The following is a 24,980-nucleotide window of genomic DNA, read 5'->3' on the forward strand; positions in this document are numbered from 1 at the left end:
CCCAGGCTGTGTTCTGCTCAACTCCACCTATTTGTCTCTCTCAAGGTGACAGTCATCGAAGTCTCTAACTGAGGGGACCTTTATGTCCATCAGGAAGACCCTATCCTTTCTATGGCCTCTTCCAAAACTTTTCCCCCTCTTCCACCCACAACTAAGCTTCTAGTTGAGTAGTCTCCTGGGCCTGTCCCTGCAGGGAGCTATACAATTATTTATTCCTCCTGGGAATGAAGGTCCTGGAACAATTAACCTGGGTTGTCTGCAGGCCTATTCTGCCTTGCAGAACATCCAGGGTATAGAGACCAGTGTGCCTCCTTGTCCTGCCTACTGGTTCCCCGGGGTAAGGGGAGCATTTGGTTCTTGTCCCCAGCACTGAGTTAAGGGCTGCCTCTGTTCTTGCAGCACAGGCCTGCCAATGGCCCCTGACTCCCCTATTTCCTTCTGAATAGGCTTATAAAGCCTTTTACAGTTGTGCTTTTAGGGACTTTACACATTTAGGGAAGAGATGTGGGTAACAAAGACATTGTGCTTGGAGAGAAGTCCAGGTGCCAGGAAGAAAGATGGAGCCTTTCCCCTCTTTTTGGCCTATGAAGGTCAGAAGACACTGCTAGTGGTTGGTGGTCTGTGGAATGAGGCACTTCTGCCTTTTCTGGTTCATGAACTTGGAGTTGACTAATGGCTATCTTCTCTGGTGCTGCCTCATGCTCAATGCTAGGTAGGATAGTCAGGTTGAATCAGTGTTGTGGGGTTCAGACTGAGTTATTGGGCTAGGATTCAGTCAAATACCGGTTGTGGGGTACTTGATTGATGTCTGATACTGGGGTTGGGACCAAGACTGAGGCTGAATTTTGAGCTCCCATCAAGGTTGGGGTTCTTCTCCATGAAATGGAGTTCTGGGCCCTTGGAGAGGTGATTCTGACTTCCTATCCTGGCCTTTTAAAGGCTCTTTGTCCCTTTCCTTCCCCTCTCAGGTGGTCTTTGCAGGTGGCCATACTGTTTACCTGTGTTATGTCATTTAATCCTCCCAGCAGTCCTGCCAGGTAGCTGGACCTTCTGACATTTTATAGATGGGGAAGCTTGGAAGACTAAAGGAGGCTTCAGGTATTGGATGGGACTAAGTCAGGTGAGTCCAGGAAGCAGGATACAGATGCTGTGTCATTGGGTGAGTTCAGAGGTGTTGGTCAAGCAGGGTTCAGAGAAGGACAGACACTGGTCTAGGGGTCACCTGGAAAGCAAGGAAGATACTGAGCTGGAACCTTAGCCCAGTTCTCCAGGTTCCTAGGCCTGTGTTTTTTCCCTTTCCTTTCCTGTCTTCTGGGCTCAAAGATTGCCTGTGCTTTTCCTCCAAGTCTGGCTCAGTAATCCTGCCTCTTTTACTTCCTCACTGGCCTGGATGAGGAGGCTGGGGAGGGTCTGGCTGGGAGTAGTTGAGGGGGGGCCCTCCCTGGGGTGAAGGGGTGGGAGGAGCCTTGCTGTAGACACAGAGCCCCTTTGTCTGCACTGCTGTGCAAAGCAGCTGGTCTGGGATTTCTGGGCATTTTTTACATTGGAAGAATAATTGCATTGTCTGGGGGGACTTGAGAATCCAAAGCCCTCCACAGACCTGACAGGCAGCCCAAAGATGTTCCCTGGGCCAGCCCCTGGCTTCCATCCTTCTCCCTCTCCTTGTGTTAGAAGCTTGAGGGAGAAAGGGGGTCCCTGGAGGGAAGGTGAGGGGGCTGCTGCCCATAGGCACTCAATATATTTGTTGGGAGGAGAGGCGTGAAGTCACCAAGGTTGGTTGGGGAGGGCGCAGGTGAGCCGACCAGCAAGCTGAGGGTACCCGGGACATGTCTCCCATGAGCAAATGTGTAACATATCTCTCATGGGCAAATGTGGGGGCTTAGAGGAGGGAAAAGCCTCTGGTTGGAAGGCATGGTCCATTTGGAGGGGTTCAGCTGGTGCAACCCTAGACCCCAAGGGAGTAAAGTGACAGGTTGGCCTGTTTCCTTAGGGTCTTACCCTTCTCTTGGAAATGGATGAGGAAATTCATCCTGAGGTGGCCCTAATAAAAGGACAGGGCACAGGCACACTTGACCTATGTGACCTATGTTCAGAGGGCCCGGGAATGTGTAGAATTCTGTGTATTTTTGAGGGGTGTCTTTGAGGAGGGATGTGGGTACCTAGGAGCCTGGCTCCTGCTGGCATTGTTTTTGTTGAAGTAGCCACTCTTTGGGTGAGGCAGAGGCAGGTGCCAACACTGAGGAAGAAGGGATGCCATACACCCAGCTGGGCGGTTGGCCCTCCTATGGGTGACTCACTGGGCATGGCCATGCTTACCTGGGGGCCAGTCCAGCCTGGAACCTGGCCCTACTCAGTGACCATATAGGGCAACAGCCTCACTGCTGAGACTCTAGGCAACAGAATTTCCTGAATGAGATTCTGGTGCTCTGGGGGCTGACTGGGGACTGTTGCAGCACAGAGTCAGTATGAGGAACTCACAGTTCAAGGTGACTGCTGCTTTGGAAAACAGTAATGGAGCAGACCTGGTTCCAGCAATTCAGGTCCACAGTCACATACTGTATGTACAGTCACAGTACTCCTAACGAGGGCGCATCTGTGTTAGGAAGACCCAACCAACTTCTGACACATGCGAGGGAGGGGGTTTTCCACAGGTCCTTAGGTGGGCTGTGCTGGGCTGGGGGGGTAGGAATCTGTATGTTGGCAGGTGTCTTGTGAGTGGGAACCAAAGGCAGAAAGTCCATCAAGGTCCAGAAAGTTAAAGGGCTGACCTGCCAAGGGCTTCCCCACGGCTGGCATGAAGTGGATGCTCGATGAATTGCTGAATTGTATTCTTTGATCGTACTGCGAGAAGCCTGGGCATACTTGTCTTTGTGAAGATGAGGCTGGAGGATTGAGACCAGGCACTGGTGAGGCTGAGAGAGGGGGCTCTTGGGGGAAGTTGGGTTTGGAAATGACAGTGATTTGGGCTGTCAGTATGACATGGCCTGTCCCAACTGTTAAGGAGGGTCTTTCACTAAGGATGCCTCCAGCTTTGAGCCGCAGGACTGCTCAGTGCTCCAGTGATTGATGGGGTAAGTGCAAGGAGATGTGCCCTGTCCCCCCTTCATTTCAGGACATTTCCAGGAAGACTCAGCAGGGTCAGGTGTTAGAGACCAGGACTAACCATGCCTCTAGTATCTGCATTAGGAGGCACTTGTTGCCCGGGTTAATTTCTGGGTGACAATGAAATTGGAGAATGTGGGGTTGAATGGAGGAGGAGGGGCCAAGCTTGGCTGCTAATGCCCACCCTAGTTTTACCTGGTCTTCTAGTTCTTATCTATGTTTGACAACCCTGCCATTGGACAGGGTTTTTTTCTTTTTATTTCTTCTTCCTCTGCTGCCTCTTGTCATCCAATTTGGCTTTGGGGACAGGTCAACTCAGGGTGGCTGACCCTGTGCAGCAGGGGGTGGCTGTGGCCTGTGGGTTAGAGAAGTGGTGGGGAGAGGCAGTGGGACATTTTGAATGGGGGTGGGAGGTACTCATGTCCTGGCTGGCCTGATTTCTTGAAGTTCTGGGGCTTGGTCTGCTTGGGGACATGGGAGCCCTAATGTAGGCACTGGGCAGGATGCCCCAGGTGCCCCCCCCCTTTGCCATGGAAGCAGCAGCAAGATGGCAAGTGTCTATTGCCCTGCTCCTCCCCCCTCCCCCGCTTCCTCCTCCTTTTCCCTGCCCGGCTGAGCCAGCATTTTTTTCTTCTCTCCTTTATCTGCGTGAAAAGTACAGGGTGTTCTGTTTCTCCTGTGCATACAGATCAAGGAGTGGATGTTATTTATTTATTTATTTACCCAAGTCGAGAAAAAGACAGGCAGGCACTGAGGACCATTTCAATGATTTTCTTCCTCAATTAGGCAGTTTCTTATTTAAAAAAAAAATCCAAAAAGAAGGTGATACAGACCAAGAGAAAACAAGAAAACGAGTTGCTCTCTCCCCTCCCCTGCTGGAGACAACAAAGTCCCAAAGGTCCACCTGAGCCTTTAGCACACAGTAGGTGTTCCTGGATGTCCTCTCTTTTCAGTTGGACCTGTGGGATAAGGGGGACCACAGGGAAGATTCATCCCCCTGCCCTCTGTGGGCAGTGTGGCATTCCTCTGGCTTTTGGGGAGCACCAGATATTGATGGGACCGGTCTAGAACAAGGCCTGTGGAGGACCAGGACTGTGGGGTTAGCTGTGAGGGTCAAGGGTACAGGGGAACCATATGGTCTACAGTTACTTGAGTTGCTTCCACCTGATACCCCATGCCTGATATCTTTGTGCGTTCAAAGTCTCTTTGAGACCTGGTATGGGAACTGGGGGTTCTTTTTGCATTCATCTTAAAAACAGTGCCTGCCAGCAATTCCCATGTCCAATCCAGAACCCATTCCCGAAACAGCCTGCTTGTAATGTAGCTTCAGAACCTGACAAATTAGTTTCTTGCATGAGCCCCTTGAAAATGCTGACAATCTTGTGACAGCTACTAAGTGCCTTACTTGACTGTCTCTACAGTGGACAAGCTGGCCATACCTGGGGGAAACCAGGAGGTCAGGTAACTGGCAGCAAGCCTCCCCCATCCAGGTTTCCCAAGGAAGGAGCTTACCCAGTTCCCTGGTTTTCAGAGGCAATGCACCAGGGAGCCTGATGGGAAATAGGATAACCCACCAGGAACCTTCGTTTAACCCTATTACACCCTGGACCCCTTAGCAGCTTTTCAAGATGCAGTTCCAGTGAGGTTTGAGAACCACTGCGTCCATCTTACCCACTAAGGGTATAAAAGAAGTTATGGGGACGGGGGGGTAGGCGGGGGCGGGGGGCGGCTTGGCAGGGGACCCCCAGGCCTGGGGAGCTGGGGCATGGGGGCGGGGCCGGCAGCAGTGCCACGTCGTCGCGGGGTGCCGGGGAAGCGGTGGCGTCATCGCAGCTGGCGCTGGGCCCTCCGCAGCACGCCGCGTATTTACAAACCTGACGCAGCGTCCGCGCTCGGCTGGCAGACATCCGGCAGCATCATCCCTGACCCTGCCTGCCCGCCAGTCCCCTGGCGCGTGCAGGCGGCCACATCCTCACCTCTAAATTTAGACGGCAGGAAGGAGAACTGGGGGAGGGGAGGGAAGAAATGACTAGAGCTAGCTCTGACCCCAGGCACTTGAGAGACAGGAGGACCTAGCATATCAGGGATAGGAGGCGAAGGGAACAGGGACAGAGGAGGGATGAGCAAGGGCCCTGAGACCAACCTTGGCCTCATCCCCTGGGAAAGTGGAGTCACAGCCTCTGTTGGACGGGAGGCAGGGAGCCCCTGGTTCCTGAAAGTGGAGACGGCCTGTGAGGGGTTACGGCCTCGGGCGCCACCTTCTGGCCCTCTAGGAAATCGGTTCTGCCCTGTGTGGGTTCATCTGAGTCTTAGGGTTTGGAGGGTGGTCAAGGGGTCCGGGATTCAGAGTGAGGAGGTGGTGGGTCATTTCCATCCAGGCCCAAGCATCATGTGGGCAGGTGGAGTAGGTAGAGAGAAATACAAAGAGCAGCTTATCAGCCTGAGCATATTTTGAAAAAGACCACTCTTTGCTAAGATTGATATTTAAGGACACCATTCCAAGTAGAATGGAAAACTGTGACCAGACCTTGGGATGTGCAGAGAAGGAAGTCAGCGTGCCAGCCTTTGATCCATTGGTGGATGGATTGGAGGGCAGGAGTGAATATCCAGAGATAGACATACATAACTATAGTAAGTTACCCAAATTTTTTTGGTGTTGGGGATTGAACCCGGGGACACTTAACCAGAGAACTTCATCCCCAGCCCTTTTACTTTTTATTTTGAGGTAGGGCCTCACTAAGTTGCCAAAGCTGGTCTTGAATTTGCAGTTCTCCTGCCTCAGCATCCTAAATTCCTGGGATTACAGGCCCCATTTACAAATCTTAAGTATACAATCAGTGAGTCTTTATTTGTGTACTGTGTAACCGTCACTCAGATCAAGATATATATTCCCTCCACGCAGGAAGTTCTCTCTGGACCCTTCTCAGTCACCTCTCCTCCCTTATAACCTCTCTTCTGATCTCTGTCTTCACAGAACTTCCTGAACTTCGTGTAAGTGAAACATACAGTATGTGCTCTTTTGTCTCTGGCCACTTGCTCAATGTCATGTCTTTGAGGTACATCTATGTTGTTGAAAGTATCAAATAGTTCAGTTTTGTTTATTGCTGAAGAATATTCAATTGGGTGAATATATATATTCACAATGTATATATCTGTTCTACCGCTGCTAGACCTTTGGGTTGTTTCTAGTTTTTTTTTTTTTGTTGTTGTTATTAGAAAAAATTGCTAGGAACATTCTTTAACACATTTATTTGGTGGAATATACCCTACTTTTCTTGGTTGTATTCTTAGCAGTGGATTGATGTGCAGTGGGAAGGGTCATACTCAGCTCTTAGGTGTGGGTGACAGTTTTTTATTTGTATTGTAATTGCAGACAGCTTCCTATACTTGAGTTTATTCCCCTGTTAGATTCTGGATACTATTAGATTCTGCAACTTCTGTTATCAAAGCTCAGTGAAGGCAACTGGAATAGAAATTGTTTGGGTCAAGGAAAGAACAGAGACAGGATCAGGACTGAAGAGTATTGTCCATGGACACCTCCAAACCCTCTCGATCATTCTGGGAATGGAGAAGCTGTGTCTTCTGGTGCAGATTCAAACACCCTCTTAGCCTCCCAGCATCAGCTCCTCTAGTCTGGCGTCTCTGAGCGAGCTGGCTTAGTGTAACTGTCAATTTGATGTCTGGCCTCTGGTGCCACGGGTCCTCATGGTCCTCTGTTTCCTGGGCTCCTTGCTGCTTTGTGGTGACCAAGGGGCTGGGTGGCTGGGCAAAAAAAAATTTACCCGGAATAGCAGAGGCTTGATGGACACCAGCCTCGTGGCACTTTCTCGGGGGGGAGGGTGGGTCTTTGTCCTTCCCACCAAATTGCCACCTCATTGAGACTGTGAAAGACCAACAGAAAGCCTAGAGGAGTAGAGAAGGGGTGAGAGAGAGAGAGAGAGAGGACACACACATACCAGGCAAGAGTCAGGCAAGGGAGGGAAAGCAGTGTCTATCCTTGTATGTGCAAATATCCTAGACTTGGTGTGAGCATCCTGCAGTCCGTGCAAGTATCTCGGGGCCTGTGCAAATATCCTTGGGTATGTGTGAGCATCCAGGGGTTGGTGTCAGCATTCTGGGGTTGGTGTGAGCATCCAGGGGTTCGTGTCAGCATTCTGGGGTTGGTGTGAGCATCCTGCAATCTATGCAAGTATCTCGGGGCCTATGCAAATATCCTTGGTATGGGGTGAGTATCCTGGGGTTAGTGTGTGCCTCCAGGAGTTGATGTGAGCCTTTTGGGGTTGATGTGAGCTTTTTGGGGTTGGTGTGAGCATCCTGGGATTGGTGTGAGCATCCTGGGGTTGGTGTGAGCATCCTGGGATTGGTGTGAGCTTTCTAGGGTTGGTGTGAGTATCCCGGGGTTGGCACATCCTGGACCACAGCAGCCATTTTTGGCTGGCTAGTTCAGGATCGACAGCTCATGATAAATGTCTCTTGATTTTGGCTTTTTTGATCATCTCCTCACTGGCCGTCACTTGCCTCCGCTTTGGGAGCCTGTGAATAGGAAAGAGGCACTAACAAATTTGGGATGAAATTGATGGATGTCAGGGACTTAGGGTGGGCTCCATTTCCTGGTGGGAACCCCAAATGCATCCTTCCCTTCTATTCTTTACTTCCTCTCTTCCTCCTTCCTATATTTACCTCTTCTTCCCTCCATGCATCCTTTAGAGGTCACTCTTCTTGTCCAGGTCTTCAGAGAGGGAGGGTAAGATTCAGTGCCCTCTGGAAGCAGAGTGTGATGGGAGCCTGTGAGTGTCCCTTGGGGCAGCTGAGCTGTGACACCCCTCCCCCTAGGTTCCTAGAAGGTGAGTGCGGACGGTATGCAAAGTTGTGAATCCAGTGGCGACAGTGCGGATGACCCTCTCAGTCGTGGCCTTCGGAGAAGGGGACAGCCTCGTGTGGTGGTGATCGGCGCTGGCTTGGCTGGCCTGGCTGCAGCCAAAGCACTTCTGGAGCAGGGCTTCACAGATGTCACTGTGCTTGAGGCTTCCAGCCGCATTGGAGGCCGCGTGCAGAGTGTGAAACTTGGTAAGCATTACCTACCCCAGAGCAGCACCTCCCTGGGTCACATTTTGTTTTCTAACCCGTGGCCCTGCCTGAAATCTCATTATTTTAGCTCCTTCCTTGGGATAACCGTTTCTTCATGTAACCTGTCAGTATTTTCTAGAAGTTTCCTTTGTGTCCTTCACAGAGGGGGAGAAGGTGGGGTTCTAACCTGTATTTTTGAAGAATGCTAGCTTGGTGCTAGGATTCACAGTGTTCAGGGGGAAGGGGACATCCAGAAGCAAATTTGCTTGGTACTGGGTGGGCTAGTTGCTATGCAGCAGGAAGAATTCTTCAACTTTCTATTAGTCATTAACTGTTTTTTTTTTTTTTTAATTTTAAATGGACACAATATATTTATTTATTTATTTATTTGGGTGCTGAGGATCGAGCCCAGTGCCTCACACATGTAAGATAGTGCTCTACCACTGAGCCACAACTCCAGCCCAGTCATTAACTTCTGAGTATGAATTAGTGTATTGTAACTAAGAGAGCTAGTCCTAGGGCAGTAGAAACTTAGGTTAGCAGAAGTGGAAGGGATCTGGGGCCTTCCCTTCATACTTGTGGATGATGTGTGGGTCTTAGGATTGTCTGTGAAGAAGATCTATTCAGGTTGCAGATAATGACGACCTTGGAGGAAGCAGCCAAGTAAAAGATTTGATTCTGGAGTGGGCAGATTTTGCCAGGTGTCCTACAGAAATGCGGCTGGAGGTCAGGGCTTCCCAGTCATTGTGGAGGTCTGACCAGTGCAGGGTTAAGTGGGTTGGGACCGTGAAGATGACCCACTGAGAGCACACGTGGTGGCCTGCAGTCTGTGGATGGCATAAACCCTCTAGAGGATTTTGTGTGTGTTTATGTCTCTGCCACCCTAGCTGGCAAGGACAAGCAGAGCCTGTGTGCTCACTTGCTCAGAAGGGAGGTCGTCAGGCTTATAACCAGCAGAGGTTGAGGATACCCGGGGACCCTCTCTTCTTGTAGAAGACAGAGTTAATAGTCTTTCCCTAGAGCGGTGCCTGGAAGGCACATGTAAAGTTTCATACCTCCTCCCCTGGCACACACTGTAGTGTCTGCTGGCAGTGAGGATGAGAGTACCATCTAAAGGACTTCTAAACCTGGGACAGCCCATGGAAGCTCTGGGACTCTTTGCTAACATCTGATTGGCTGGCTGGCTGGGAGCCTTGGGGAAGGCAGTTCCAATCTGATTTCCCAGTCTGGATGAGATGTTCAGCGTCTGACACAGAAACAGAAAACAAGAAGACAAATGACCCAGTCATGGTAGCTGAGAGCTGAGACATGACCATGCTAACGAGTCCTCCTTATCTGTAATCCAAACGGATCATCCTCTCAGACAATCTCAAGACCTGCATCTTACCTACAAAGGGGCCCCAAATCCCCTCCCACCTCCGCTCACCCACCTTCTTGTTGCCTGGGGCTAGCTCTCAATCATGATGTGTGAATTCACACTCATACAGAAAAGTGCTGGCACAAGGTGGCACTACAGTAGAGATGGGGTGCGGGAGGCTGAGAGGATGCTTGGGTGGGAAGGCTTTCTGTGGGGAGGGAGGCCCCGTGGGGCAGGTAGAGAGAAGAAGGAGGGGCAGTATGTATGGAATGATGAACGTGAGAAGATGGAGCTGGCACCTTGCCAGGAAGGGGGAGCATGTGTTAGAGCAAGGGATGTGTGTGACTGTTGTGTGTGCACAGATGTGCAGGCCTGAAAACCTAGCTGCAGCTGGACCTGCCACAGTGGGAATTGGTAGCTGTGAACTTGTCAGTGGTGAGAGCAGGGATTGAGGGCCAGAGGTTCCCAGGACACTAAATGTCTGTGAGGTTGGCATGGAAATGATGTCTGGTGCCCTTTGGATGCATGGATGATAGAGACAAGGATGACAGAAACAGAAAGGGCAGGTGGGAGAGGGCAGGCAACATCCTCAACTGGGGGCTTGCTCTGTGCAAAGCTTGGGGATAGAGGTGGAACACTGACCTTGAACTTCTCATCTCTTCCTGCTTTCGATGAGTATCTGGAGGCAGGAAAGGTGCCCTGTGTCAGGACTGCACAGTGGATGGTGTGACTTGTAACTCCCTACTGTGTCCTAGGAAGGGTTCAGGTCCCTCCTCAGAGTGCTGGTAGCTTTCCTCTTCTATTGGGAACTCACAGCAGACCAGACAGGTGGGGGAGCCCAAAACCTAAGGCTCTGGAGGAAGTAATAGAATGGCCTTAGTGATCACCAGGTACCTCTTTGCAGGCAGGGCGCTTGGTTTTCAGCTATTGGTGCTCTTCAGTCTGACCACTTTTCTTGGTCAAAGGGAACCATACATTCCTGCCTCTTCCAGAGACACCAGGAAATTCTGTTTTGTTAGCTGTATGAGGTTGTGTTTTCTCTTGTTTTTGGCATGTCCATGTGTACAAGTCTATTTTTAGTAACTGCTGATTTAATTAGAAGCAACCAAGGAAAGAGGAGACATGAAAAAGAGGAGTACATGCCTAGTTCTTAGGGTGAGGAGTAATACTGCTGTTTGTTAGAATGTATTGGATAGCTATTGCCATATAACAAAATGCCCCAAAATGTAATGACTTAAAGCAGCATCATTTTATTTGCTCAAATTCTGCAGGTTGGAAATGTTGGCAGGACTCTGGTAAGTAGGTCTTTTGCTGGACTTGCCTTAGTTCCCCCATATGGCTACAGTTATCTGGCAGCTTAATCGGGGGTTGGTTAAGATGTCTAAGATGGCCTCACCCACATGCCTGGTGGTTGGCATAGGTTTTTGGTTTGGGCATGTGTCTCCAGTATGATAAGTCTGTTTTCTTCTCCCTGGTGGTTGTCACATTCTAGAGGGTGAGAGTAGAAGCCACGAGGTCCCTTGAGGCCTGGGCTCTGAAGCCACAAATATCACTTTCAACATATTCTACTAATGAAAGCAAGGCATGAGTCCAGCCCAGATTCCAGGAGAGGGGAAAAGGGCTCCACCTCTTGATGGGAGAAATGGCAAAGGCACATTGCCAAGGGGTGTGTGCAGAAGGAGAGGATGGATTATTGTGATCATCTTGGCAAGAAATTTACCATACATATCTTGAACTAGCCTGCAAAAACAAAACACCAAAGATGTTTCTGTCTTTTCTCTTTGTATTGTTTCAACTTCTCTGGGAACTAGGCAGGGAAGGAAATGAATGTGCCATGGTCCTTGAAGCATCAGAAGTGGAAACTGAGGCTCAGGCACAGAGGCAGATTGTCTTAGAGGGTCTAGTACCTTGACTGGGGAAAAAAATGGAACCATTTCCCAGACCTGTCCCAACTTGGACCCAGGAATGACCCCACCCACCCACATCAAATAGATTCTCAGGGTCTACCCACTGTGCTAAAGGATTAGAAGGCTTGTTTTTCCCTGGAGGTATGTTTTAGATTTCTCCGGGGGAGGATTCTTCCAAACTGGAATGTTGGCCCTGTCTCTGCCCTAGACCCCCTTGGGAAGGGTCTGTTTTGTGTCTGGGAGAAGGGCTTAGACTCTGGGGTGATGGTGGTATTGAGAGGTTGAAATACAGCTGGATGAGGATCTTGGTGCTTTACTGTGCCCAGAAACTCATGGTATTCCTTCCGAGTAGGGAGGCACCCGGGAGGAAGGGGGTCTGGAATCTGGTGTTATTTTGGAAAAATGAGAGCCTTCCTTCTAACAGGTCCAACCCTGAATCATTCAGGGTGGCTCTTCTCTTACCTGTAAAGTGGGTTTCACTGGGAACTTTTCCCTGAAGTCTTTGGTTGGTTTTCAAAGGGGGACTCTGAGCCCTTTCTTGTCCTGCTTTGGGGGTTGGGAGATTTCTCTTGGAGGAAGAAGAGGAGGAAGTGTTCAGGCCCTCTCTGAAGAAATCCCTGTCCCTCTAAGGGCCTTTTGTTGTCACCATTAGGACACGCCACCTTTGAGCTGGGAGCTACCTGGATCCATGGCTCCCAGGGGAATCCTATCTATCATCTAGCAGAAGCCAATGGCCTCTTGGAAGAGACAACTGATGGAGAGCGCAGTGTGGGCCGTATCAGCCTCTACTCCAAGAATGGGGTGGCCTGCTACCTTACCAACCACGGCCGCAGGATCCCCAAGGACGTGGTTGAGGAATTCAGCGATTTATACAACGAGGTGAGGGTTGGGCAGGCAATAGGGCATGGGGAGTGTGGGAGGAGTTGGAGACCTGCTGGGGTCTTCTGTGATCCTGGTCGTGTGTCTTTGCACACCTTGGGCCCTATCTTTGGAGAGGCAGGACAGTTTGAGAATAAAATGTAAGTAATTAGTGGAGAGGTACTAGGCAAGTCATTATTGATGCATATGATTAAATATTTCTCCAAAATGGCCTTAAACATCTTTTGTTAGTTTTATTAGTAGATGCTTGGGTGGTGGTGTTTGCTGTGGTTGGTTTTTGGATACTTTAAAAACTTACAGTTTTTTAAAACTTTATTTTCTAATTATTCCCAGTACACAGTAGAACTGATTTTTATGTATTGATTTTAACTTCCTTGATGAATTTTAATTCTAATGTATTTACTAATATACTAATTTGTATTCTATAATGTAACTATTAATATACTAGTTTATATTCTATGAATATTTTGGAATTTTAGGTACTACATGAAAATGAGAATTTTGTCTTTTCCCTTTGTAATCCTTAGATTAGTGTTGTCTAATAGAACATTTCACAGTGATGGATGTATTTCAGATCTACACTATCAAATATGGTAGTCACTAGCCACATATGGCTTTTGAGCACTTGAAATGTAGCTGTTATAACTGAGAAGCAAAATATTTAATTTTAAGTTGTTACCGTGTCTAGTGATTACTGTACTGGGTGCATAGCCTCAGAATATTTTTCTTACTTCATTGCACTGGTTAGTATCTCAGTCCGATGTTAGAAGTAGCAATGGCATACATCCTTGAATTATTCAGGTTTTAAAAAAATTGTTAATGTTCTTAGTATCTTTCAGTGGTGCTGTGAACTGCACTGAACAGGCAAGGTAATGTATAGACCTTGTTTTCTGATAGCCTGTCATTTGTAATGTAATGACCCTTTTTACTCCATCCAGGACAGCAAATGGGCCAGCAAGCACCTGCTGTACATTTTCTAATCTCTTGCTTTGGAAGTCCCTGCTGTGTGGAGGACAGGGACACACACAGTTTTCTCTGTAGGCACTGGCAGGGTATGTTGTGTGCAGTTACGTGGTATTATGTGTTTACACTCAATGCAGAGAGGTTGAATTATTAGTGATCAGATAAGGACTAGTATTCCTCAAAATAGACCTTCCTGGTCTGCACCCTGATTCCCAGGCTCTTGAGAATGCTTCAAGCATGGATGCATCTTTTTTTTTTTAATTTATTTTTATTGTAAACAAATGGGATACATGTTGATTCTCTTGGATGCATCTTGAGAATGACTTTCAGGACCATGACTTATTATTATTTTCCCCCCTGCACTGGGGATTGAGCCTGGAGACTAGCACATCCTAGACACATGCTTTACCACTGAGCTACATCCCTGACCCTTGCTCTTTTAAAAGTAGATCATCTGCTGGGCGTGGTGGTGCACGTCTGTAATCCCAGCAGTTTGGGAGGCTGAGGCAGGAGGACTGCAAATGTGAAGTCAGCCTTAGCAATTTAGCAAGGCCCTAAGCAACTTAGTGAGACTTTGTCTCAAAATAAAAAAATAAAAAGGGCCAGGGATGTGGCTCAGTGGTAAAGTGCCTCTGGGTTCAATTACCAGTACCGAAAAAAAAAAAAAAAAAAAATCATAATCAACTTCTGTGATCCATTTGAGTTTTGAAAGTCAAGGGTATGAGTTGTGGAAAATATGGTAGATAAAGTAGGTTATCAATTTATCAATCTGTGTGGTGATGCTTTGGGTCTGAAGGAGGAGGCCTAACCCTGAGGCTAGGATTTCCTTGCGTACCTGTTAACCATTGCTAGAGGCCATTCTGAGGAGATGTGGTCTCAGCTTGTGATGATCTGCCTGAGGATGGTTCTATAAAATAGGCAGCCTCCAAACATGATGACTTTGAAGGGCTGCTTATTTGAATGTATTATATTTTTAAACAAATGAACAAATTTGTGCAGTAGAATCATATAGAGCTTAGTCTCTGGGGGAAGATGATCAATTTTTTTTTTTAGTGGGGATTGAACCCAGGGGGATTTAACAATTGGGCCACATCCCAATACCTTTTTTATATTTTATTTTGAGATAAGGTCTTGCTGAGTTGCTTAGGGCCTCACACTTTTGCTGAGACTGACTTTGAACTTGAGATCCTCCTGCCTCAGCCTCCTAAACCACTGGGATTACAGGCATGTGCCATCATGCCTGAACCTCTCTGATCTTTATTTTTCTTATCTGTAAAAAGGACATGGTTGTACCTACTTCATAGTGTCTTAAGGAATTAAATGAGATCCCAGTGAAAAGTGCTTAATTAGAATTGAGGTAGCTGGGCATGGTGGTGCATACCTGCAATTGCAATAGCTTGGGAGGCTGAGGCAGGAGGAGCTCAAGTTCAAAGCCAGTCTCAGCAATTTAGTGAGGCCCAAAGCAAATTAGTGAGAACCTGTTTCAAAATAAAAAAATAAAAAGAGCTGAGGATGTGGTTCAGTGGTATCAAAAAAAAAGCCGAGTGGGTCAATAGTATTAGCTACCATTGATATATGTCCCATTTCTCAGGGTCATATCAAGAAACCATTATTTAATAATGGGGTTGGGGGAGACTACCCACATGACAAACTCTTATTTTGTGTTTAAGTTAAAGCTGTCTTCCTCAGTGGTTGATACAAAGAATCATATAGACAGGCAACATTTGTTAGTCTTCAGTTGGGTTTTGGCCACTAGTCAACATGAGCTAAGGACTGGCTACCATGTTGCTAATCACTCAAGGAAGAACCCCAGGGAGGAGGAGGCAGTTGAGAGCCTGACTCCTTGGCAGTAATTCAATGTGAGGAATTTGCTGAGGACTCCATGAGGAATTTTCTGAGGACTCCACTTAAGGCCAAACACCCAGTATCTTGTGACTGCAGGGAGGACAAATGAACAACAATTTAACTCATTTTCTTCTGTATAAGTTATACTTAGGAGACATGTTTAATTCATGTTTCTATCTTGTGTGCAGGCCTTTCCCTTGAGTGGAATGGTGGGGGAGGGGAGTGGTGACATTAGTAAGCTTTGCCACCTCCCTTGACTCAGTGGTCCCAGGGCCTGTCCCAGGGCTGGGGTGCAGGGCAGACATTGTTCCCACAGATATATGCTGACCGAATCTGAACTCACTTTAGGAAAGGAAACACACCACTAATCAACTCAGCTGCAGATGTTCAGCTAGGAGCCCACATTTGCCAGTGTCCTGGGAATGACAATAGTGGGTGGGGGATTATGACATTGCTGCTCACAGACTTTCGTGATTCCAGGGTTTTGGATTAAGTCTTAGTCCTTGATGTCCCAGTCCCTGCCTGTCTTTCCAGAGTCATCTCTTGAACAGTCTCTCTCCTTATTGCTCCCTCTGGCAAGATTAATCCACAGTAAGGTTCCTGAGTGCATCTCCATCCCTCCCCCTGGCTCCCTGTCCCTCTCTGGCTGTGTTCTTCCCTGTGCCTAAAGCACTTTGCTTTTCTTTCCCAATGCCCACCTGCCTATCTCTCAACTATTCAGGGCTGGGTTGATCTCACAACACCTGGGTAATTTTCTATCACAGCATGTCCTATAAGAACAGCTGTCATGGAATGTCTCTATAATTTGAGTGGGCAGGGGCTGGGACTCTTTCTTGCTCACCATTACAACCTGTGTCTGACATGGAGCCTAATAAATGTGTGTTGAGTGAATGTTGGGACCTGCCCAGGGATGGCTTACTTCTTTAGCTCCCTAAAACTGCCCAGTGTTTTGTGGAGGTTATATATCAGACAGGCAGGGGATGAGCAGAAGGACTCTGTTCTAAGGGACTGATTGTCACTATTGCTGAGATGTGGGTTGGAGTTCTTGCTGAAATGTGCCCACAAAATGATTTCCATTCCTTGGTGTGCTGGGGCTTCCTTGAGATGTCCCTTCCGTGTTCATCTCTCCCCTCCGCATTGCCTCTTTTTTTCACATGTATCTGAGACCCAAACAAACGGCATGCTTTGTGTGGGTCTGAGCAAGGTGAAGGAGGCATCTCGGAGTGATCAGATCTCAGGGTCCCTCTGCTCCTCTCCTCTGCCACACTGGCCAAGCCACAGCTGCAGGCTGCTTTCTTGGGAAAGGGCAGAACAGAAATGCTGGGACGGGGGACAGGGAAGGTGTTATGCATTTGGTTCTTGGAAAAGGAGGGTGTATGCAGACCTGTTTCTTAGTGGGATGTGGAGCCCTTGTAGACCTGTACAGAGCCTCTGAAGGGGTCTTTCCCCCAGACTGTACAGGTGCCAAATGTTTCAATTCCAAGCAAAACCTCAGTCACAGCCTCTGAATCCATGCCACCTCTCTGAGGGGAGGATGCTGGCTGCCTAGGGCAGCCTGCCATCCCAGCCTGCTTAGCTGGGTGCTACCTCATGCAGAGGCCAAGAGCTCAGCACATCCAGGGAACCTCCTGGTAGCTATGACTTTGGAGTTGGGCCCCTTCCATTTGGGATGGAGGTACAATGAGGGAGTGTGAGTTTCTTGGGGTCTCTCTGGCAGGTCTATAACTTGACCCAGGAGTTCTTCCGGCATGGTAAACCAGTCAACGCTGAGAGTCAAAACAGCGTGGGGGTGTTCACCCGGGAGGAGGTGCGCAATCGCATCAGGGATGACCCTGACGACCCGGAGGCCACCAAGCGCCTGAAGCTTGCCATGATCCAGCAGTACCTGAAGGTATCTTCGCTATCAAGTACAGGTGTCAGAGTGAAGAAGACTGATTCTGGGGAGCCTGGGTCTGAGGAGGGCTGTGCTGCTCTGAGTTCTTGTTCCCTGCCTGGCCTGGCTCTGGTGTCATTGACTTCTCTCTGGGTCTTCCCACAGGTGGAGAGCTGTGAGAGCAGCTCACACAGCATGGACGAGGTATCCCTGAGCGCCTTTGGGGAGTGGACGGAGATCCCCGGTGCCCACCACATCATTCCCTCAGGATTCATGCGGGTTGTCGAGCTGCTGGCTGAGGGCATCCCCGCCCATGTCATCCAGTTGGGGAAACCAGTCCGTTGCATTCACTGGGACCAGGCCTCAGCCCGCCCTCGGGGCCCTGAGATTGAGCCCCGGGTCGAGGGCGACCATAATCACGACACCGGGGAGGTCGGTCAGAGTGGAGTGGGTCCCCAGGGGGGCAGATGGGATGAGGATGAGCAGTGGCCGGTGATGGTGGAGTGTGAAGACTGCGAGGTGATCCCGGCGGACCACGTGATCGTGACGGTGTCGCTGGGCGTGCTCAAGAGGCAGTACACCAGCTTCTTCCAGCCAAGCCTGCCCACAGAGAAGGTGGCTGCCATTCACCGCCTGGGCATCGGCACCACAGACAAGATCTTCCTTGAATTTGAGGAACCCTTCTGGGGCCCTGAGTGCAACAGCCTGCAGTTCGTGTGGGAGGACGAGGCGGAGAGCCGCACCCTTACCTACCCGCCGGAGCTCTGGTATCGCAAGATCTGTGGCTTTGATGTTCTCTACCCGCCAGAGCGCTATGGCCACGTGCTGAGTGGCTGGATCTGTGGAGAGGAGGCCCTCGTCATGGAGAAGTGTGATGACGAGGCGGTGGCTGAGATCTGCACCGAGATGCTGCGTCAGTTCACAGGTGTGCCCTCCGCCCGCCCTTCCCACCTGGCCCCTTCCTCAGCCAGCATCTGCTGCTAGGCCCTTGGCAGCTCTCCCCTCCCCAGATTGTGAAACTGAGATAGCTGTGGGCCCAGGGAGCCACTACCGGGCACCAGCCCAGCCTCTGACTCCTAAATTGCTGACACTCTCACTTTAGAGTGTGAAACACTCAATGGACACTGTGTCTTTTCCCCTTCTAAGGACTGATGGCAAAAACTGGGACATCACTGCCCATTCCCTTCCCATGATCTTCTTAAGAGTTGGATTTGTGTTTTGCTCTCTGATTCTTTTAGTGAAACATTATCTACACGTATTCCCAGAACTTCACAGGACCTCTGACTTTAGAAGGGGAAATATGATTATTTGTAATTTTTTTTTTTTTCAGTGCTGGGGATTGAATCCTCCACCTTATGCTAAGCCAGTGCTCTACCAATTGAGCTACATTTCCAGCCCCTGTAGTTATTTTTAAGATAAGAAAATTAGGACTCTAAGAGATGGAATGTTTTGCTGGGAGTCACCAGGAGGTGCTAAGGGGGCCTGCCTCCCTCCTTCTCCCCGCTCAGTACCTTCTCTAGCAGCCTGATCTTCCTGGAGCCCTGGAGGTGGGGTGGAGTTGTTCATTGTGGGATGTCTTCCGTATGCAGTTTTGTTTCTTATTCTTCCTCCTCTTGACTTTTCTGACTCCCCAACAGGGAACCCCAACATTCCAAAACCTCGGCGAATCCTGCGCTCAGCCTGGGGTAGTAACCCCTACTTCCGAGGTTCTTATTCATACACACAGGTGGGCTCAAGTGGGGCAGATGTGGAGAAGCTGGCTAAGCCCCTGCCCTACACTGAGAGCTCTAAGACAGCGGTGAGTGGGATGTGTTTGGCGAGAGGCCTGGAAGCTGGGGTGTGGGTATTTTGTGTGTGTCTGGTCCGGGTGGAGGAAGGGTATCAGGTAGTGTTCACTAAGGGGTGCTAAAGTGAGGCAGCAGTGGAGTAGCACCTGTAATGAAAGAGGAAATAAGACAATGTGCACTTAACATCTGGAAGAAAAAAAATGAAATCAAATTGAAACTTTAAATGCTTTCTTGGGTTGATAAAAACTGAGCCATTTTGTTCTGTTAATATGGTAGCCGTTAGCTACATTTGGTTTAAATCAACCAGAATTTCAATTAATAAATTAAAAATTTAGTTCCTTGGTTGCATTAGTCACATTTCAAATTTAATAGCCACATGTGGCCAGGGGCTACCATATTGAATTATGCAGCTACAGAATTTTCCAGTGTCATAGAATGTTTTGTTAGACAGCACTGATTCAATGGATATGTTTTCCCACCATGTTTTAGAAAATAAAATTAAGAAAAGTGCTCACCCCAAAATTATGTCACATGTACACTAAAAAAATAGTAAATCTGAAAGAAATACATATTTTCACTCCCCAAAAGTGAATTTTTAGTGTTCCCAACCAAGTGTACACATAACAAATGTTAAAACCCCCACAGAATTAAATTTAAAACAATTCTTTGGAGTTATTGGTGCAGGAAATTTCATTCAAGCAAGGTGCACTGTGTCAGTCCTGCTGTGTTCAGAGGGAGAAAGGAAAGAGGTCTTCAGAGAGGCCCTTACCACTGCCATAGCCATCTTTGTGAAAAAACAAACCTCTTGTCACCTGCCTCTGGACTAGTGCATGTAAAAAAGCAAAATAAAACAAAAATAACTGTGACTTAAACAAAACAAGTTTACTTCCATCACACAAAAGGAAATCTGGAGGTAAGCATCAGGACCTAGTATTATTAGCAACTGGCTTTCATCTTCAGGATCACCTTGTCGTCCAAGAGGGGTGCAGAGGCTCTGGCTTTTAACATCTGCATCTTAGGCTAGAAGGAGAAGGAAAGGCAGATAGGCAAAAAAGGAAATCCCTTGGGGCTGAGGCATGGGTCTCTAAGCAACCATGCATTTGCATTTCATTGGCCAGAACTTTACCACTTGACCACACCTTGATGATGGAGAGGCTGGGCCACATCATTTTTATTTGGCATCACCTTTGGCCCAGTTAAAAACTAGGACTTTATTACTGAGGAGTTAGAGGAGAAAGGGTGGATGTGGGAACAGGTGTTAGCTACAACATCCTTCCCACCACCTTTTCTGTTTAAAAACCTCTATGGGTTCCTTGTTGGTGGGATGCAGCTTCATCTGGGAACTTGTTAGAAAAGCACCCCCAGATCTGCAGTGACCCCCAGAGCTGCTGGATTAAAAACTGCATTCTGTCAGGCTTCACAGCTGGTGCCTTGACACTTGCACTTTGAAAGGCACTGGGAAAAAGTCCACACATGCAGGCTTGAGATGCAAGAACTTGAACTTTACCTGGACCTCACCCTGAGGGCCTGCTTTCTCCAAGTTGATCCCTGGCTATACAAAAATTTTACTGTCCCCAAAAATGTGTGGTGCATTTTTGCCCCCATCTTATTTTTCTCTGAATGTTCTTTGCCTAATTATTCATCCAGCATATTCTGACAATTGGCCCAAAGGTCCTATCCTCTGGGAAAATTAGTGGGATCCCCAGGCCTCTTTTCTGAGCTTTTGGCACCTCACTCAAACACCTACCATTGTCATGTATGACTGCTGTTTAGTAATTGGGTTTCACGTCTGGCTTCCCCACCAGCATGGAAGCACCACAAAGCAGCAGCCTGCTCACCTTTTATCATCCAAGTGCCCAGAACAGTCCCTGGACCCTGATAGGGGCTCCATAAAGGTTTGTTAAATCACCACCTGACTTTATCAAATGCTTACGTTCTTCCAGGTTCTAAGTGCTTAGATACATGATTTCACTCAGTCCTTGTAACCACCCTCAGAAGTAGGATGTATAAACACATTTGGCCAATGAGAAAAATCAAGGCTTAGGGAGGTTAAACCACTTGCCCTGTTTGCTACTGAGAGGCTCACAGAGCATTTGAGACTGTAGAGCCTGGACTTTTAATAGCCTCAGGTCAGAAAGAACCAAGGTCTGGATGTTTGGGGAAGAAACAGGGGAAGGTGACCAGGTGGGATGCATAGTTCCTCATCCTGTGGAAGCAGCAATACCTGCATCTCAGATGCCTGCCCACTCTTCTCTGATTTGTAGTAGGGATGAGGGTTCTGGGGCATTCAAGAAGCCCTTTGGCTTCTGCTGCTCCTCCACCCTCACCTCCCCTTCCCCCTACCCAGCCCATGCAGGTGCTGTTCTCTGGTGAGGCCACTCACCGCAAGTACTACTCCACCACCCATGGTGCTCTGCTTTCTGGCCAGCGGGAGGCTGCTCGACTCATCGAGATGTACCGAGACCTCTTCCAGCAGGGGACCTGAGGGCTTCCTCACTGCCTAGCGTGTTTCTTAAAGAACAACTAACTCGTGACTGCCAGCCCCTGCCCCTTGCCCCCTTGTGCTCCTAACTGCCCAGTCCTCTGTAGGATTTTTATCTTTTGTAGAGCTAGATAACCTGGCTGGCCTCAGACCCGGCCCTATAGCTTTCCCTTTTCTCCAGACCAGGTGGTGACCCTGTGGGGCCCATTGATTTACCTCTGTGCTGGGATGCTGACTTCCCGCGCCTCCCCTCCTCCCTCCTTGTTATTGCAAGTGCCTTCAATACTTTTCATTTTGGGATAATAAAAGAGGCCACCCTTCCTGTGCTCCTCAGCTTCTCTCCTCAGCTCTCCTCAGCCTCTGTGTGTGTGTTTTTAATCACACCTCCTTTGAGTGGGGGTGGGTGGGGTGAGCCATGGCCTGACATATCCCAGAAGGGTAGGTGCCTGCATTGGCTGGAGGGGGTGTCCCCTACCCCAGTCTGTTTTGTGGCTGTTCAGTGAGGCCCCTTAGGAACACAGGCCTCTCCCTGCCCAGTGCTGGCTCCTTCAGGATGGACCTAGGTCGACCTTGTGGCCCTTTGCCAGACTTCTTGGAGCTTGATTGGATAACAAGCTGCATGGAGTGAGGTGAGTTCCCCTGGGGGGACCCCAAGTGTGGCTCCATGCCAGGCTCAGATGTGTTCATCGTTAATCTGTTGCTGGTCACAGAGTGATGGATCTGGCCCTTGCAGAGGTGTCTTTTGAGCCTCTGGGAACATTGATAATATGACCATTTTTTTGGGGTAGGGAGACATCCTGAGTGTGACTTATCTGCTGTGTTCCAAGGACCTACCACTTATGGGAGGTGGGGATAGGCTTTTCTTCTCTTTTTGCTGAGTGGAAACACATGTACCCCCATTTATACTCCACCCACACTCCTGCAGATGCTTCTCATGCATGTGTAGACATACACTCGTCATTCACACGTGTACACATAACATGAACCTTTGTACACATGTCCCCATACCTGGGTTAATCCACTAGAAGTGTTTATAGAATTTTTGCTAGGGATTCATACCCATTTGCTGGTATAACTTAAAAATTTTAAGTATATATATTGAATTTTTTTGAACAGAGAAATATATTCATGGGGTTCAAGCCCCCAAAACCCATTGAAATATGTGTTTTTTTGTGTGTCAGGGGGTGGGCGTACTGGGGATTGAACCCCAGAGGGCTTAACCACTGAGCTACATCCTTAGTTCTTTTTTATTTATTTATTTATTTATTTGGTACTGGGAATTGAACATGACCACTGAGCCACATCCCCAGCCCTACTTTTTTTTTTTTTTTAAGAGACAGGGTCTTACTGAGTTGCTCAGTGCCTTGCCATTACTGAGGCTAGCTTTGAACTCATGATCCTCCTGTCTCAGCCTCCCAAGCCACTGGGATTACAGGCGTATACCACTGTGACCTGTCTAGTTCTTCTTATTTTTTATTTTGAAATTGGTCTTTCTGAGTTATTTAGGGTCTTGCTAAGTTGATGAGGCTGGCCTTGAACTTGTGATCCTCCTGCCTCAACTTCCTGAGCCACTGGTATTATAGGCATGTGCCACCGCGCCCCATGAAACATCCCTTCTTACACATTTCCAGAATCACCATTGTCCTCCATATCCCCTTGCTATTAGTGTCAGGTGTTTCTGTTCCTAGATATGCCAATATTAAGGTAATTTTTCCTCCTTTTTATACAAAAGTGCCAAAATATTCATCCTGTCCTGTATTCTGCTTTTTTGTGTGTGTGGTGCTGGGGATTGAACCCAGGGCCTTGTGCATGCAAGGCAAGCATTCTACCAACTGAGCTTATATCCCTAGCCCTGCTTTTTTAAACTAACAATATACACTGGATATCTTTTCACAGTAGTACTTAAATAGACTATGTAAATTTAGACCTTACTTTGGTTAAAGCAGGTCTATCTCCTTCCTGGTCCAGAGTTATTTTCAGAAGGCACCTCAACTCTGTGCCTTGGGAGGGACTGGTCCACCTCTCACCCTCCCTAGTTCCTGGATTTCCCTACCAACTGCAGCAGGATGGACAAAAGCAGCCCCATGGCATAAATATGGGGGAGGAAAGTAATAAACAGGTTCTCAGGGTCACAGGCATAGGAATTGTAAAGGACTCCATGGGAGTGAGAGGGCTGGAAATGTTTCTTTGGTGAATGCCTGTCAGGTGTGGGTAAGAGGGAGGGGGAGAACATTCACTTGGTGCCAGTCACCCTCTGGCAGGGAGTCAATCATAAACACTGGGCACACTGTCTCTTGATTTATTATGGATGCCAACTCTGACTGGAAGGGTGACTTATCCTCCAGGGTAAGTGAAGTCCCAGAGCAGTTAATTAGTGTGCCCATCGTCACTCAGGTAGGTAGTGATACCAGGACTTGCACCAAGATCTGCCTGAGCCCACTGTCAGGCTCATTCTATTGTATTGTACTTGATGAACAGAAGAGGCTGGTGCCACCAAAGCAATCTGAAACCATTGCCAGAGAGAGTGGACACGGGCTCAGCCTCACTGGGAGGCTGTGTGACTGATTCTACCGAGGCTGGTCTTGTGCTTGCCAGCATTTCCCCACCTGATTTCCATCCAAGAGAAATCTGAGTGAAGATGCCCACAAAAACTGTACCAGAATTTTCATAACAATGAAGTTCATAATGACTAGAAACTGGAAACAGCCTGAATGTCCACCCACAGAAAAATGGATGAACTGTAGTACATTCACACAATGGAATACTACATAGCAATAGAATAAAATGAATGACTGTTTGCCACAATGTGGATTATCTCAAAGACATGGTTCATTGTTGAATGGAAAAATCCAGACACAAGGCTATGTACTGGATGATTTCTTTTATATGAAGTTCAAGAACCTGCAATGTGAAAATGGGGATGGGCATAATTAACAGGAGTTCATGCCTTTGCACATTGGTAAAAATGCAAGTTACATACTGAATATTTATGTATTTTTTTGTATCATGTGACTCAATTTAAAAGATTAAAGTGGGGTCTGAAGACTTCCTCCCCACCCTCCCAACCTAAAATGTGCTGTGTTGGTCTAGCTAATTTCTTTCTTGGCAGAGACAAAGCATTCTAAGAGCAGATAAAGGGAGGAGGAACCTACTTATGCCCACTGGCTACCCAGTGATAAGTGTGGACCTTGAGTCCATATAGAATGTCACTGTTTATCAGATCCATTTTCTGTGTGTCTCCTCATCCTCTCTGTATCTGCGGATGTGCGAGAGAGGCAGGGAGTGTTTCACAGCAGAGGAAATTGAGGTTCCCAGAAGGACCTGTGTGGTTGAGCAAGGCCACATAGCTTAGAGAGGATATGATCTCATGGGAGTGGGAACAACCCTGGGAGGAAGCCAAGGGAACCCTTGGGACACACAGGTGGGGACAGGTCGGGGAGGGATGGCCCTGGAGAGACTGCCAAAGCAACCAGCCCTTCAGTGTGCTGCTCCACATCAAATAATTGCATAGTGTAGGTAGGATTTATGATTTACAGCTCTGAAAAACAGATTCCAAGCAGATGAATGAAGAAAGATCAAGAACCCTTCAGAAGCGTGTAGCAGCTAGACACACCAGGAACAAAGGATGTATTCCATGTGGTGACTAACTTCCTGAAGCAGATGTGGTATTGATTGACAACCAAAGGGATCTATCAAATGTGGGATGCTCGGGCCAACA

The 24,980-nt window shown here is 48.2% G+C and overlaps 1 protein-coding gene across 3 annotated transcripts in view; it reads left to right on the forward strand.

Annotated features, from left to right (window-relative positions):
* Positions 1 to 21,608, forward strand: part of Smox (spermine oxidase) — a 63,555-nt gene extending 41,947 nt beyond the window's left edge. For 2 of the 3 annotated variants that reach the window (XM_047541199.1, XM_047541198.1), the window contains exons 2-7: positions 7,936 to 8,169; positions 12,086 to 12,312; positions 16,838 to 17,011; positions 17,159 to 17,918; positions 18,631 to 18,791; positions 21,128 to 21,608. In XM_047541199.1, the coding sequence (XP_047397155.1) occupies positions 7,962 to 8,169; positions 12,086 to 12,312; positions 16,838 to 17,011; positions 17,159 to 17,918; positions 18,631 to 18,791; positions 21,128 to 21,265 (1,668 nt within the window). In that variant the 5' untranslated portion in view covers positions 7,936 to 7,961 and the 3' untranslated portion in view covers positions 21,266 to 21,608. Of the gene's footprint in view, positions 1 to 7,935; positions 8,170 to 12,085; positions 12,313 to 16,837; positions 17,012 to 17,158; positions 17,919 to 18,630; positions 18,792 to 20,585; positions 20,676 to 21,127 lie in introns of all 3 variants that reach the window. The other variant, XM_047541200.1, reaches the window with a different exon arrangement.
* Positions 21,609 to 24,980: the final 3,372 nt, after the last annotated feature.

The sequence above is a fragment of the Sciurus carolinensis genome, chromosome 2, assembly GCF_902686445.1.
Source record: "Sciurus carolinensis chromosome 2, mSciCar1.2, whole genome shotgun sequence".
In the NCBI taxonomy this organism is placed as follows: domain Eukaryota; kingdom Metazoa; phylum Chordata; class Mammalia; order Rodentia; family Sciuridae; genus Sciurus; species Sciurus carolinensis.